Source organism: Malaclemys terrapin, chromosome 1 (assembly GCF_027887155.1).
Source record: "Malaclemys terrapin pileata isolate rMalTer1 chromosome 1, rMalTer1.hap1, whole genome shotgun sequence".
In the NCBI taxonomy this organism is placed as follows: Eukaryota; Metazoa; Chordata; order Testudines; family Emydidae; genus Malaclemys; species Malaclemys terrapin.
Genome location: NC_071505.1, coordinates 22,244,710 through 22,259,179, shown reverse-complemented (window position 1 = coordinate 22,259,179; position 14,470 = coordinate 22,244,710). Strand labels below are relative to the sequence as shown.

The window sequence follows — 14,470 nt, the reverse complement described above, 5'->3', positions numbered from 1 at the left end:
CAGGTTGTTGGTGGAAAACCTCCTCAAGGCATACAAAAGCCTTGGTTGCAACGTGTCACTAAAGATACATTTTTTGCACTCTCATCTAGATTTTTTCCCACCGAACTGCGGAGCAGTGAGCAACGAGCATGGCGAGCGATTTCACCAGGACATTGCAACAATGGAGAAACGCTATCAGGGCAAATGGAGCCCATCAATGCTTGCAGACTATTGCTGGAGAGTGACAAGAGATGCTCCATTTAATGAATACAAGAGACAAGCCAAGAAGCGCCGAGTAGACACTGAATAGGACTAAACTATGTACATAATAGTTTTTGGCCTTTTGTTTCATAATAAATTTTATTTATATAACCCTTTTGCTGATTTTTCAAATGTTACATAAACAGGACAGGTGAAATATTATCATGTAAAGCAACCATAAACACACGAAAAGACCTAGGTTTACAATTTATGATTAAAACTCTACTATCTACACAATATACATAGACATAAAATGTAAAAACTTAAATATCTTAGAAACAGTAGCCAATCAGTTGTTTTAATTGTCATATTTGAATTCAGCACATCAAAATACATAACAAATAGCACATTTTATCTCTGAAGCAGACGACTTCTCAAAAATGGTAGACCAGTGTAATCAGCAAGAGGGAACTGAGAGGGTGAGGGGCCAGCCAGGCCCTTTATACCAGCACATGAGCGCATGGGACCAGAGGGCGCTAGAGCCAGTCTGCCAGATATCACTGAGGGACATGAGCAACACATCACAAAGAACAGTAGTTACGGAAAAGTTAGTAACTTTTTTCCTGAAGGGAAGCCCCTCTATTCCAGACTGTTTGTGAAGGATGGAAGAAACCCCACATTACTTAACTTCATAAAAAGAAAAGTTGATCCTAATGTCCCCTAATACAGCCACACTTGGTGTGTCTGTTTCTGTAAAGGGCAATGTGGCACTGAAGGATAACAAAAAGTAGATTTGTTGATGGAATTGGAGGTGGGATGAAGAGAGGCAGGTGATTGCTAGCTTCATAAATAGTTCTGTGCTCTATAAATTGTGCCCTGCATCATGCAGCCCCTACTTACATTTCTAACATGGTCACCTTTTGAATCCAAAGTCTCCTATCCCTTTCCATTCCACCAAAGATACCAGTCTAATTGAGACCTACTTTCCATCTTCTGCAGCAGGAGCTGTCTCTGTGTCTCCTGCCATGCTCCCCTTTGCTTATAGTATGTTTCTCAGTTCTCTTGTCAAGACTCCACTGTTTTATTCAAATCATTCCAGAGAAATACCTCTGCCACTCTCAAAAGTATGCTTATACTTCAAAATAAAACAAATATTTCAACTACTCATATGTATATATTCATAAAGAGTATCTGTGTATTTAACAAATGTCCTTTCTTGGTGTCTGTTACTACTTCAGTTGTTTATGTAATCCATTGTAGAGATTGTCTGCTCCTTGGGGCAGGGTTTTTTCATCTCTATATTGGTAAGTGTATAGAACAGCTGTGGTCAAATTCTGCCCTCAGTTACACCTGTCAGTCTAATTGTCCTTCAGTGAAAGTTTCGCTCTTGTAAATGAAGGCAAAATTTGAACTGCAATCTCTTTCCTGGAGAACTGGGACCCATATTTGAGTTGGTGACAAACAAGCAAGCCTTGCCTGTGGGAGAATCAGAGCAAAAAGACAATGACATACAATTCTCGTGATGTTGGGAGATGCCATTCCTGTACTATCATTTCAAACAGATCTGAAAATTAAGCTGTAAGGAAGGGTTTTTTTTCTTGTGGTTAGACTTGTGTGTATTGAAGGTCAGAGCAGCTTAAGTGTAAGATAAGAATTTTTTAACTAGTGATACTATGATATGACTTATGAATTCCATAGTGTTCTAATATGATAACATAATGGTTAACCCCCCTCAAAACAAGAACTGCTCTTCATTCTCACCATATCTAGAAATGGGAGGAGAAATAAAATGCAATAATGCAATACATGTACCACAAAAATTACTCATGGTTGAATAGTTTTCTATATTCTGCCTTTTATTCAACAATTTAATTTTTAAACCCCCCATATTTGTTCTATTAAGAACTATTAGCTGCTCGATGTTGGCCAGCTTTGAGAGAGAATGGATTCTTGCTGGGTAAAATAGGCTTGCAGCTTAATACCTCTAGTATTTTTGGGGAAAAATGAAGAAAACTTTTTCTAGTATATTGAGACGATTGGTTACCTGATGCATCTGCTGACAGAAGAGGAGGAATGCTTTGAGGAGAGCTAGCAATTTATGGCTTCTACTCACAGCTGATTTTTTTTGTAGGTCTTTAAAAAATAGTGTACTACAAATTCAGAATTCACGTAAATGTATCTGTAAAAATTTGAGTGTAAATATAACTGTATCCGGTTGGTTGTGAGGACTAGAATGAGATTGGAGTTTGGCTTCAACTTGAAATATGCTGGTTCCACTTATTTTTCTTGTTGAAATCTTACAAATTTCCTTATCAATAAAATTTTGTGTCTTCACGCAGCTATTTGATTTACTACCAATATGTCGATATATAAAAACCTCAATTAACAATAGGCTTTTATTTTCTACAGTTGGATGGACAGACTCAGACTTGTGCTACTGTACTAAAAATAGATGTGTAGCTGTTGCAGCTTGGGCTTAGAAGCCCAGGCACAGGGGTGGGCTTTAGAGCCCGAGCTCCAGCCTGAGTTACAACTTCAAAGTGCTGTCTACACTGCTATTTTTAGTGTGTTAGTGTAACCTTTGGGTGGGCTAGAGTTCACTTCATTGCCCTTCTCCAGTGCCTTAAAAACCCAGCTCCCATAGAAAAGCAGCAAGAGACCCAGATTCAGTCTCTAAAGATTTTTCAGCAAGGATTGTACAGGGTCAACCTCCCCACACTCAAGTCCCAGAAAGAACAAAAGGAGTAAACTTAATTAAGTACCAACTTTATAAAATCTTATGATAAAGAAACATAGTTAATAATATATTTTTCACAACATAACATGGCTACTTTATAATCCACATACATTATCTTCACAGTTTGTATATAAGCATAAATAAAGAAAACAAATTAAATCTAGTATCAGAGGGGTAGCCGTGTTAGTCTGAATCTGTAAAAAAGCAACAGAGGGTCCCTGTGGCACCTTTAAGACTAACAGAAGTATTGGGAGCATAAGCTTTCGTGGGTAAGAACCTCACTTCTTCAGATGCAAGTGCAAGTGCATCCACGAAAGCTTATGCTCCCAATACTTCTGTTAGTCTTAAAGGTGCCACAGGGACCCTCTGTTGCTTTTTACAAATTAAATCTAAACAGGTCAGTCCCCACAGAAACCCAGTTAAAAGAAATTGAGTTCCCAAAAGCTTAGGTTGAGTTCACCTGAGTCTCTATTAGTCTTTGATCATGAAATTTATATAGTCTGCTGAGTTAAAAGCAACATCTTCCCACCACTTGCTTGTAGAAATCTTCAGTTGAAATCCATGAAGACTCTTCCTCCTGCTCTGCTGAAATGAACTCAGTTAGTAGTTAGCTAAACAATTAATCAACCACTTAGTTCAGTATATAGATTTTTAACTGCTGCAAAATGCTTTAGCGTTAGGGAAAACAGTCTGCTTTCTGCTCCAGAAGCTCAACTTCTCCCAAACTACATAGGGCATATGGCCTTTTGTAAAGTAGCTGCCCTGACTACTTGCCCTCATGGAGTCTGAGTTCAGCAACAGGGAACCTATTTAGCATTCCCAAAACTGCCACATCCAAGTCCAGAAACTTCTGAGTGTGGAGATCTAATTGTGCATCTGCCTAACAATAAGGACCCAGACACAATTTATTCCTACCCCACCCCTATAGATCTCTTAAAGAGATCTCCCTATTAGGCATGTGGGTTACAGTAGCATGAGCTCTGTGAGACCTAGTCTGCCAGCCTGGGTCGGGAGGTCACTGTCATTGGCTGTGTAGACATACTCATTTCCTTAGTCTACTAATTCATCCATTTGCTGTGGACTGGGCTGATGCTTTTAAATCCTTCTATTAACTTAAAGGAATGGTATGGATTTCTGCTCTAGTTTTTTTTTTTTCCCCCCCTCAAGTTTTCTGTTTCCATGTTTCTTACAGGATGATGCCCGACAACTCTTTGTACTAGCTGGAGCAGCAGAGGAAGGATTTATGACCACGGAACTTGCAGGAGTCATCAAGAGATTGTGGAAAGATAGTGGAGTTCAAGCCTGTTTCAATAGATCCAGAGAATACCAGCTTAATGACTCTGCAGCTTAGTAAGTGCAGAACTGATACTATGTTGATGGGAGTCTTAGAAGTACCTAGACAGAGAGGTCCTTTTCTGGGATCAGACAGTTGCAGCAGTCCTGAAGTAGAAGTCTGAACTCGAAGAAAAGGAGTTGGGTGGGGAACCTAAGTGTTGTGCTGGAATTAACAGGTCAAATCTGTGAACAGTACCCAGAGCAGTTAATGTGAGAAATAAAAACTAACAGGTACTCTCGAATGCTTTATATGGCCAGTTGTTATATTTCTGCCCATATATTGGGGGTGGGGTGAGTTGTTGTGGTCTCAAGGCTACTTGTTCTGTATACGGAAACCTTTCATGACTGTTGGCTCTGAATCAGCATTATCAATTGAACTTTGCTTCACTTCCATTACGTTAATATTGTGGTAGCATCCAAAAATACCAATCAGGATTTGTCTTTGTTGTGCTAGGCACTGTACAAATGCATAGATAGATATAGTTCTTCTTCGAGTGCTTGCTCATATCCATTCCATTAGGTGTGCGCGCGCCGCGTGCACGATCGTCGGAAGATTTTTACCCTAGCAACACCGGCGGGTCGGCTGTGGAGCCCCCTAGAGTGGCGCCCTCATGGCGCTGAATATATACCCCAGCCGACCCGGCGCCCCCTCAGTTCCTTCTTACCGCCCCTGACGGTCGTTGGAACTGTGGAGCGCGGCATAGCTGTCCTCCACTCTCCCTAGCTTACTTAGTCATTCAAAGTTATAGTTATAGTTGTAGTTCTAGTGTTTATAGTTAAATAGTTTTAAAGTTGTTATAGTTGTTATTGTAGTTCAGGGGGTTAAGGGGGTCGTCTCCCCCTTTCTCCCCCGGCCGCGGGCCCGGGCTCATGCCCAACGCTCCCGGCTTCAAGCAGTGCGCCTCCTGCGCTAAGCCTATGCCAACGAGCGACCCGCACGACTCCTGTTTGAAGTGCCTGGGAGAGTCCCACCAAACAGACAAATGCAAGATCTGTAAGGCCTTCAAACCAAGAACCAAGAAGGAGCGGGACTTTCGGCTCAGGCAACTCCTAATGGAGGCGGCACTTAGCCCGGACACTCCTTCCACGGGCCAGACTCCGACGCCTAGCACTTCGGTGCGCAGTGCCCCGGCGGCACCGGCTATGACGACCACGCGAGTGGCGTCAGACAAGCCTCCCCGGCACCGGACCTCGTCGGCACCGCAAACACAGCAAGTGCCGCGGCGCCGGTCATTATCCCCAGGGCATAAAAAAGCCCATAAGACGGGGACGTCCGTGCCGAAGACGCCGGCTCCCCCAGTGCCGGGGGTAGAGCCGCGTCCGCCGGTGGAGCAACGGAAACAGGCGCCTCCAGCACCGTCGACTCCGGCGCCGAGGCCGTCGAGTCCGGTACAAATAGCGTCTCCACCGAGGCCGGCGGTGATACAGTGTCTCCCGTCGACTCCAGAGACCTTTGCGGCGGCGAGAGACTTGATAGCTCTCACGGAGCCGGCACCGCCTCAACCACCGGCACCGACTGTACCGTTGACTCGCCCGGTACAGTCAAGAGGGAAACCTGCCTTGATGCGCCCTCCATCACAAGGGCTGGAACCTCGGCGCCGATCCAGGTCCCGAAGCAGGTCCCCATGCCGCTCGCAGTCCCGGCACCGAATATCGTCTCGGCACCGGTCGTACTCGCGGCCAAGATCTTCGTCGCGGCACCGGTCTACGTCTCGGCACCACTATGATCGTCGGCACCGATCAACGTCGAGACGTAGTTCTCGGCACCGCCACGCTCGACGTCGAGAGGCCGCTCCCGGCACCGGGCATACTCTAGGTCCTCGTCGAGGTCCAGATCTGACTCCCGGCACCGACGAGGTCATCGGCACCGGTCGCGGTCCCGGCACCGATCGCCGGCACTGCACAGAGATAGATCATCTCCGGACCGGCACCGTGCGGCACCGCAGACCACGGGGATCGTTTCATCTTTCGCGGCACCGCCATGGCCATCAAGATCGGCGTCTCGCTCCTCGGAGGACCTGTCGAGATCGGCATACCCCCCTCAGGGGCAGGCCGAGGAACGAGACTTGGGCCATTGGCAGGAGAGGGCAGAGGACCACTCTCATGGACCATCTCACTGGTCGTTTTGGACCCCGTGGGCGTATCACCAGGAGCAAGGGGCTTCATTACCATCGACCTCTCGCTCGGGTCACTCGGTCAGAAGGGCCCCAGAATCCACCATCTCTCGGCCTCCGCCTGGAGGCATGGAGGCTTCTGTGTCCACACCACCCGACACCGTGGACCCAAGTGCAGGTGACGCTCCGACCCAAGACCAGGGGGACCGGGACCCCCCCTTGGATCCACTACCACCGGAGGCGTCCTCCTCCTCCTCCACCACGGCCATGTTCTACATCAACAAGCAAGGAGGAGCACGTTCGTCAATTCTATGCCAAGAGGCCATTCGCCTGTGGGACTTCTGCATCGCCCACTCAATCCATCTCACGGCATCGTTCCTCCCTGGAGTCCAGAACACTCTAGCGGACCGACTCAGCAGGTCCTTCCAAACGCACGAGTGGTCTATCCGTCCGGACATTATACATTCCATCTTCCAGAGGTGGGGGTTTCCCCAGATAGACCTGTTTGCATCTCGAGACAACAGGAAGTGCCACGTGTTCTGCTCCCTACAAGGTCGAGCTCCGGGCTCCCTCTCGGACGCCTTTCTGCTTCCCTGGAAAGACCACCTGTTTTATGCCTTCCCTCCGTTTCCTCTGGTCCACAAGGTACTGCTCAAACTGCGCAGAGACCAGGCACAGGTAATTCTGATCGCTCCTGCGTGGCCAAGACAACATTGGTACACCACACTGTTGGAGCTTTCGGTTCAGACACCGATCCCGCTTCCGTTGGATCCGGATCTCATCTCTCAGGACCACGGCCGGTTGCGTCACCCCGACCTCCAATCACTCCACCTCACGGCGTGGCTGCTCCATGGTTCACCCAGGCAGAGCAGCAATGCTCGCACTCTGTACAACAGATTCTACTGAGCAGTAGGAAGCCCTCAACACGGACCACGTACCTGGCCAAATGGAAGCGGTTCTCCTGTTGGTGCGAACAAAGAGCCACATCCCCGTTGCAGGCACCCATTCCCCTTATTTTGGAATATCTCCTCTCCCTAAAACAGCAGGGGTTGGCGATATCTTCAATTAGAGTTCACCTGGCCGCTATATCGGCCTTTCACCCAGGGGAACTCGCGTCCTCGGTATTCTCTAACCCGATGGTCGTTAGATTCCTCAAGGGCTTAGACCGGATGTACCCACAACAACGTCAGCCCGTTCAGACGTGGGACCTTAACCTGGTTCTCTCCAAGCTCACAGGTCCTCCATTCGAGCCACTGGCCACCTGTTCTCTTTTGTACCTATCCTGGAAGACAGCCTTCCTTGTAGCCATCACCTCAGCAAGGCGCGTTTCTGAACTCAGGGCGCTTACATCCGAGCCCCCTTATACAGTTTTCCATAAGGATAAAGTGCAGCTTCGTCCACATCCTGCCTTTCTCCCTAAGGTGGTTTCTCCTTTTCATATCAACCAGGACATCTTTCTCCCGGTCTTTCATCCCAAACCACATGCCACTCGCCAGGATCAACGTTTGCATTCCCTGGACGTACGAAGGGCCCTGGCCTTCTATATTGACCGCACAAAGCACTTTAGAAAGACGACGCAACTCTTCGTTGCAGTGGCCGACCGAATGAAAGGCTCACCGGTCTCCTCACAACGCCTATCCTCCTGGATTACGTCTTGCATCCGGACTTGCTATGACCTGGCAGGTGTCTCAGCACCGCACCTCACCGCTCACTCCACGAGGGCCCAGGCTTCCTCGACGGCTTTCCTGGCACAAGTTCCGATCCAGGACATTTGTAGAGCAGCGGTTTGGTCATCAGTCCACACATTTACAGCTCACTATGCACTAGTGCAGCAGTCCAGAGACGATGCTGCTTTCGGATCAGCGGTTTTGCACACAGCAATGTCTCACTCCGACCCCACCACCTAAGTTGGGCTTGGGAGTCACCTAATGGAATGGATATGAGCAAGCACTCGAAGAAGAAAGGACGGTTACTCACCGTTGTAACTGTTGTTCTTCGAGATGTGTTGCTCATATCCATTCCAAACCCGCCCCCCGTCCCCACTGTCGGAGTAGCCGGCAAGAAGGAACTGAGGGGGCGCCGGGTCGGCTGGGGTATATATTCAGCGCCATGAGGGCGCCACTCTAGGGGGCTCCACAGCCGACCCGCCGGTGTTGCTAGGGTAAAAATCTTCCGACGATCGTGCACGCGGCGCGCGCACACCTAATGGAATGGATATGAGCAACACATCTCGAAGAACAACAGTTACAACGGTGAGTAACCGTCCTTTCTTGCCCCAATGAGTTTAAAACTAATTAAGACTAGATGCAGCAAGAGAGGAAAAACAGATGGAAAATAGGGTAGAAGGAGGATGATAATAGTAATAAGATGCAATTACAGGCTTGTGATGTGTAAATCATGATTCTGAATTATCTGAAAGTACACTAAGTTTAATAAATCTTCTCTTCCTGAGTGCTCTTCAAATTTGCTGCTACTAGTTTTTTTTTTGCAGTAGAAAGGAAAAGGATCGGGACAGAGTGGCTGAAGCATATCTAAACCATGAATTACCAATACTGATCGGTACACAGGCTAAATGATTGGTTTAATTTTCAAAAATATAACAAAGTGACCGATTCAAATCCATATATAATGAACAAAAACATGATGCCATTAGTGCATTGAGATACTATAGATCAGTGTTTCTCAACCTTTTTGATACCAGGGACTGGCTTGCTGCCTTCCTAAACTCTGTCAGGGAGATCTCGGGGACCGGCATTGGTCTACGGATCAGTTGTTGAAAAACACTGCTGTAGAGATCTCCAGCCTGCTTTTATCTGCTCTGAACCTGAAGGACAGCTTGAACTTTCTAGACTCTTTAAGCCATCAAGAATAGGGACAAACAGGATGAAACTCAAGCAAATAACTTAATAGAAAGATGAGCCTGAAGAAAGCACGTCCATGACCAAAAGAACTGGAAAGTCATTTTTGTGCGTCATTTTCCTACTTCTAATAAGATCCCTCAAAGTCTCTAGGGCTTCAGTATTTTAGGTAACTAGCTTTATTGGGGAAATAGTCATTCCTTTTTGAGTGATGGTCCCTATTATATTCCACATACGCCCGGAGCCGAAGCTTTTCAAAGTAGTTTTGCTCAGTGGTCTGTGTATTTGCCCTTGTATTGTCTTGTGGTTTCGCCTGAGTGATAAGAGGCTGCACCACTTGCCGGATCTGCCGGTCCCGGTGCCAGATCTGCGTACCCCTCTTGCTTTGGTTGGTCGCATCCCAGATACCTTTACTGGTTCCGGTTATTATTGACTTTGTGGAAACTCGGAAGCAGTTTCAGCCCTCACGAACCGTTCACCCTGGAGGGAGCTATATCAACGCATGTTCTGATGCACTCACCTCTGTAGAGCGCTCCATCTCATGCGTTACATATATCACCTGCTGGCCGTACCCCTCTAACACCTCCCATTCCATCGGCACTGGCATTCATGCAAGACTCCGACTTCCCTGAATCTGACAATCTGGGCGTTCAGCATGGTCTGCCGCTTCCATACAGGAAACACGACTACCGGAGACTTCCAACAGCTCCATAGCAGTTTCCACCTTACCCTTACCCAAGAAGCTGGTATCTGTCTCCTTGGGCACAAGCATAACAGCAGCAGGATCAACTGGGTTGGCCATATTGGAGCTCATGGCCCCAATATATTCCTCCAGAATAGTCTCGTTCGGCTCAGGAGAACTCCACTGTTTCACCCTCCCACCCTTTGTCCGGCAGAGGTTCAGAAATGGGGTTAGATGAGGCACCTATCAGGCTGGCTCCAATGATACTGGCAGATCAGGAGAGATTCCCTTTGTCATCTCCAGATGCAGCTATGTCATCAACACCTTCCTCCCCACCAGATGACTATCGTCAGTTTTAAGAACTTCTATGGAGATAGCCATTGTCCTTGAGATCCCACGGGAAGAGGTGTGGGACAGTCGGCACCAGTTACTAGATATTCTGCACACATTAGTACTGGCAAGGATAGCCTTACCAATCAATAATGCTATTCTTCAACCAGCACGCACTGTATGGCACATCCTGGACACGTGTGTACCAACCCCAAAGGGGGCTGCAAAAAGATACTGAGGTTGGACAGGCCGCCACTTCCTGCAGCTCCCATTGGCCGGGAACGGTGAACTGCGTCCACTGGGAGCTGCGTGGGGGGGGGGGGGAAGGGGTAGGGTGTGCCTGCGGATGCTCAACGTCCGCAAAATGTCTCGCAGCCCGCAATCAGATTATCCTGATGGGCCGCATGCAGCCCACAGGCTACAGGTTGCTCACAACTGCTCTAGAGTCATCTTACGATCCTTGGGCATAGATACACCAGCACCAAGGAGGAAATTTTATCGCCCACCTTCAGCCCAACAATACAGAACTCCACGCTTTGGCCGTCAGTGGGCCTACGAACCTCTTCAGAAGTGCCCTAAGGTACTCGGAGCATGTCTGCCTATTCCGGCAACGCAGACCTCTGCACAACACTCTGTCATCACGAAAGTGGTCTCTTAGTGCACTTAGAGCGCTATCGGTCACTCTGCACACTAGTGCTCCTACCCTCCGCCCCTTTCGAGGGTTGTTTCAAACTCTTTCTCTACCAGCTTGAGAGTTATATAACAATGGGCATAGGGGTCTTGGATGTCATTCGATGTGGCTACACCATAGAGTTCGATGACGCCTCCTCCACATCCCCTTCCTGCCCCCCTCCTCATGACCATATTCTTACCCTAAAGGTGGACTTCCTCCTGCAGAGAGGAGCAGGGGAGCCAGTCCTGGCAGCCTTTTGTGGCACAGAGTTCTACTCCAACTATTTCCTGGTATCCAAGAAGAAAGCAGGATGGAGACCAATCTTGGATCTCTGACACCTCAACCATTCGATTTGCAAGTTAAAATTCCATATGGTCATGCTTGTGGCCGTCATTCCCTCACTGGAAAAAGGCATGTGGCTCTCAACATGCAAGATGCATACTTCCATATCAACATACATAAGACCTACAGAAGGTTCCTGAGGTTCAAAGTGGGGCAACGACACTTCCAATACAGGGTTCTCCCATTCAGATTCACCACTGTCCCGTGAGTTTTTACAAAGGTTTTCTCTGTGGTAGCGGCTCACTTATGATGTCAGGGAATCCTTGTCTTCCCCTATCTGGACAACTGGCTGTTGGCAGTGTGGTCCAAAGAGGAAGCTCAAGCATTGATATCCCAGCTGCTTCTACTTCTCCCTAAGAGTGAGCATCAATGTCGAAAAATCAACTTTGTGCCCTCCTTAGTCCCTGGAATTCATAGGAACTCACATTGATGTGATCTCTGCATGAGCTTGTATGCCACAGGTCACGTTCCAAAGCCTACTGAACCAAATAGCCCTGATAATCTCCAACTCTTTAGTCTCTGCCAAGACCTGCCTTTCCATTCTAGGGCACATGGCGGCGTGCACATACATCACGCCCTTCACCCGCCTGCATCTTCACTGTCTACAGCTATGGCTGCAAAGAATCTATTCTCCTATGCACCCTACTTAACATTCCACTCAGTGTCATCTCTTCTCTTTGGTGGTGGACAGACCCACTACAAGTCTGCTCCGGGATGCCCTTCCTCCCATCCTTGCCGACTGATATTCATATTGGGCGTGTCACTCACAGGCTGGTGCAGTGTGTCTCAACCTTTCCAGATTATTGTGCCCTTTTCAGGAGTCCGATTTGTCTTGCGTACCCCAGGTTTCACCTCACTTAAAAACTACTTGCTTACAAAATCAGACATAAAAATACAAGTGTGACAGCATAGTTACTGAAAAATTGCTTACTTTCTCATTTTTACCATATACTTATAAAATAAATCAATTGGAATATAAATATTGTACTTACATTTCAGTGTATTGTATATAGAGCAGTATAAACAAGTCATTGTATGAAATTTGTGCTGACTTTGCTAGTGCTTTTTATGTAGCCGTTGTAGAAATAGGCAAATACCTAGAGGAGTTGATGTGCCCCCTGTAAGACCTCTGCATACCCCCAGGAGTACGTGTATTCCTGGTTGAGAACCACTGGGCTGGGACACTTACCTTGTGTCATGTGATCTCCAATGTATCTGGACCCATGCGAGAGTCCAGGATGCACATAAACATAATCGAACTTTGAGCAGTACACAAAGCATGTCACGTGTTCTTACCAGCTATCTGCTATTGCCACGTCCTCGTCATGTCAGACAACACCACCACAGTATACTACATAAACAAAGTGGCACAAGTCCCCAGCGCTGTGTATGGAGGCAATTCACCTCTAGGAATGGTGCATTGCACATCATATCCTTTTGTCAGTAGCCTACCTGCCTGGCACCCAGAATGTGATCACAGATTCTCTCAGCAAGAACTTTACAACCGACCACAAATGGGAGTTGCACGAAATGATAATCACAGACAACTTTGGTCGTTGGGGTACACTAATCAGAGACCTTTTTGCACCAACACCAAGTGCACCCAGTATTGCTCCAGGAGAAGACTCGGTGCTCACTCACTGATCAACGCTCTGGTCGTCGATTGATCAGACTGGACAAACTATGGTGTTCCCCCTCCTCCCCTTTCACCACACTAGATAAGGACAAGGTCTCACTGTGACTGCATCCCAAGTTTCTGCCAAAAGTGGTTTCCCAATTCCATCTCATCCAACCCATACATCTGCCTACCTCCCTTCCAAAACCACTAATGAGCAACGGTGGCTTCATTCCCTCGATGTGTGTAGGGCCCTAGCCTTTTACCTACAAAAGACGAAGCCATTCTCAAAGTCTCCCAGGCTATTTGTTGCCATAGCTGAGAGAATTAAAGGACACGCCATTTCCACCCAGAGAATCTCTCAGTGGGTCTCAGGGTTCATTAAGTGTCGCTATCAATTGTCAGGGAACTCCCCACCAGATGGGATACAAGCCCATTCCATGAGAGCACAAGCATCAACCAGAGCCATGTTCCATGATAGATCCCTTGCGGACATATGTAAGGCAGCCACGTGGAGTTCAGTACACACCTTTCCTTCTCACTATCCTCTAGTACATGATGCTGCAACGGATGCTTCATTCGGTGCAGTAGTCCTCGGTTCTACGGTTCCACCATCTTCCTTGCACCCTCTTGTCAATCACCCTCCATGGAATACAATCGGTACTAATACAATCGATCGAACCCACAAGGCAATACAAAGGTGCCTGTGCGGGCAGTCAAGCAATAGTACTTTTGAAAAGCTCCAGCACATGTGCATAACCCTCAGTGGAATACATATAGGGAGCACGCATCTCAAAGAACCTCCAGTAACCTTCTCTTCTCTTTCCTGCAATTTTATAATGACAGCACAGTTTACTTAACCCCTAATTATGTCCCTGAAGTTGATAATTTCTGATCACATAGGTAGCCGTTCCTTTTTTCTGTTCCTTTTCAAAGTGAATGCAAATAAAATCACATATGTACTGTATTTAAAGCACTGAACTGATGGCATGCATCTCAAGAATTTCAGAAAGTAAAACACAAGGCTTTGTTTTCAAGACTATCTGATTAGAAGGAAAGTTACTGTGTTACAGTGTGCCAAACCAGCCACCTAGTCAATAAACAGAATCATAGAGCATTAAGTCATATGAACATCTGTTGATTCAGTATTTTGGTTGGAACATTCTTCATACATTTAATAATTCCCATTAAGGGACAGCATATTAAAATACTTTAATTCTGTAGACCGGTGTAAAGATAATATGTATTCTTTGTTTACATGTTTTCCTACTTTATAATTGCTTGCACCAACTGAAAGAAAACCACACGGGTTCTGAGACTTAGAAGGAAGAATTATTTAAGATGGAATGAATTGCTTAAATGTTTTTTCTTTCTTAATATTTTTCAGTATGCATTTTTTTAACTAGTAAAGGCTTGCCAAATTCTATTTTTAAACTGATAAATAACCTGAATGTACGTGAATGTAGTATGCAGGTTCTCTGTTTTTACCCCAAAGAATACTGTCCCCGCACATGTCTATGATGAGCGCTAAACTGAATGTGCTGAATAGATGTGAGGATTTTTAGATATGTTAACTTTTATAACAGATAAAATACCTTTATCTG

General features: G+C 46.7%; 1 protein-coding gene across 1 annotated transcript in view; it reads left to right on the top strand.

Annotated features, from left to right (window-relative positions):
• GNAI1 (G protein subunit alpha i1) overlaps window positions 1–14,470 on the top strand; it is a 71,488-nt gene that overhangs the window by 28,104 nt on the left and 28,914 nt on the right. Inside the window, exon 4 of the mRNA XM_054017430.1 lies at window positions 4,110–4,267. Coding sequence (XP_053873405.1) covers window positions 4,110–4,267 — 158 coding nt within the window. The remainder of the gene's footprint in view (window positions 1–4,109; window positions 4,268–14,470) is intronic.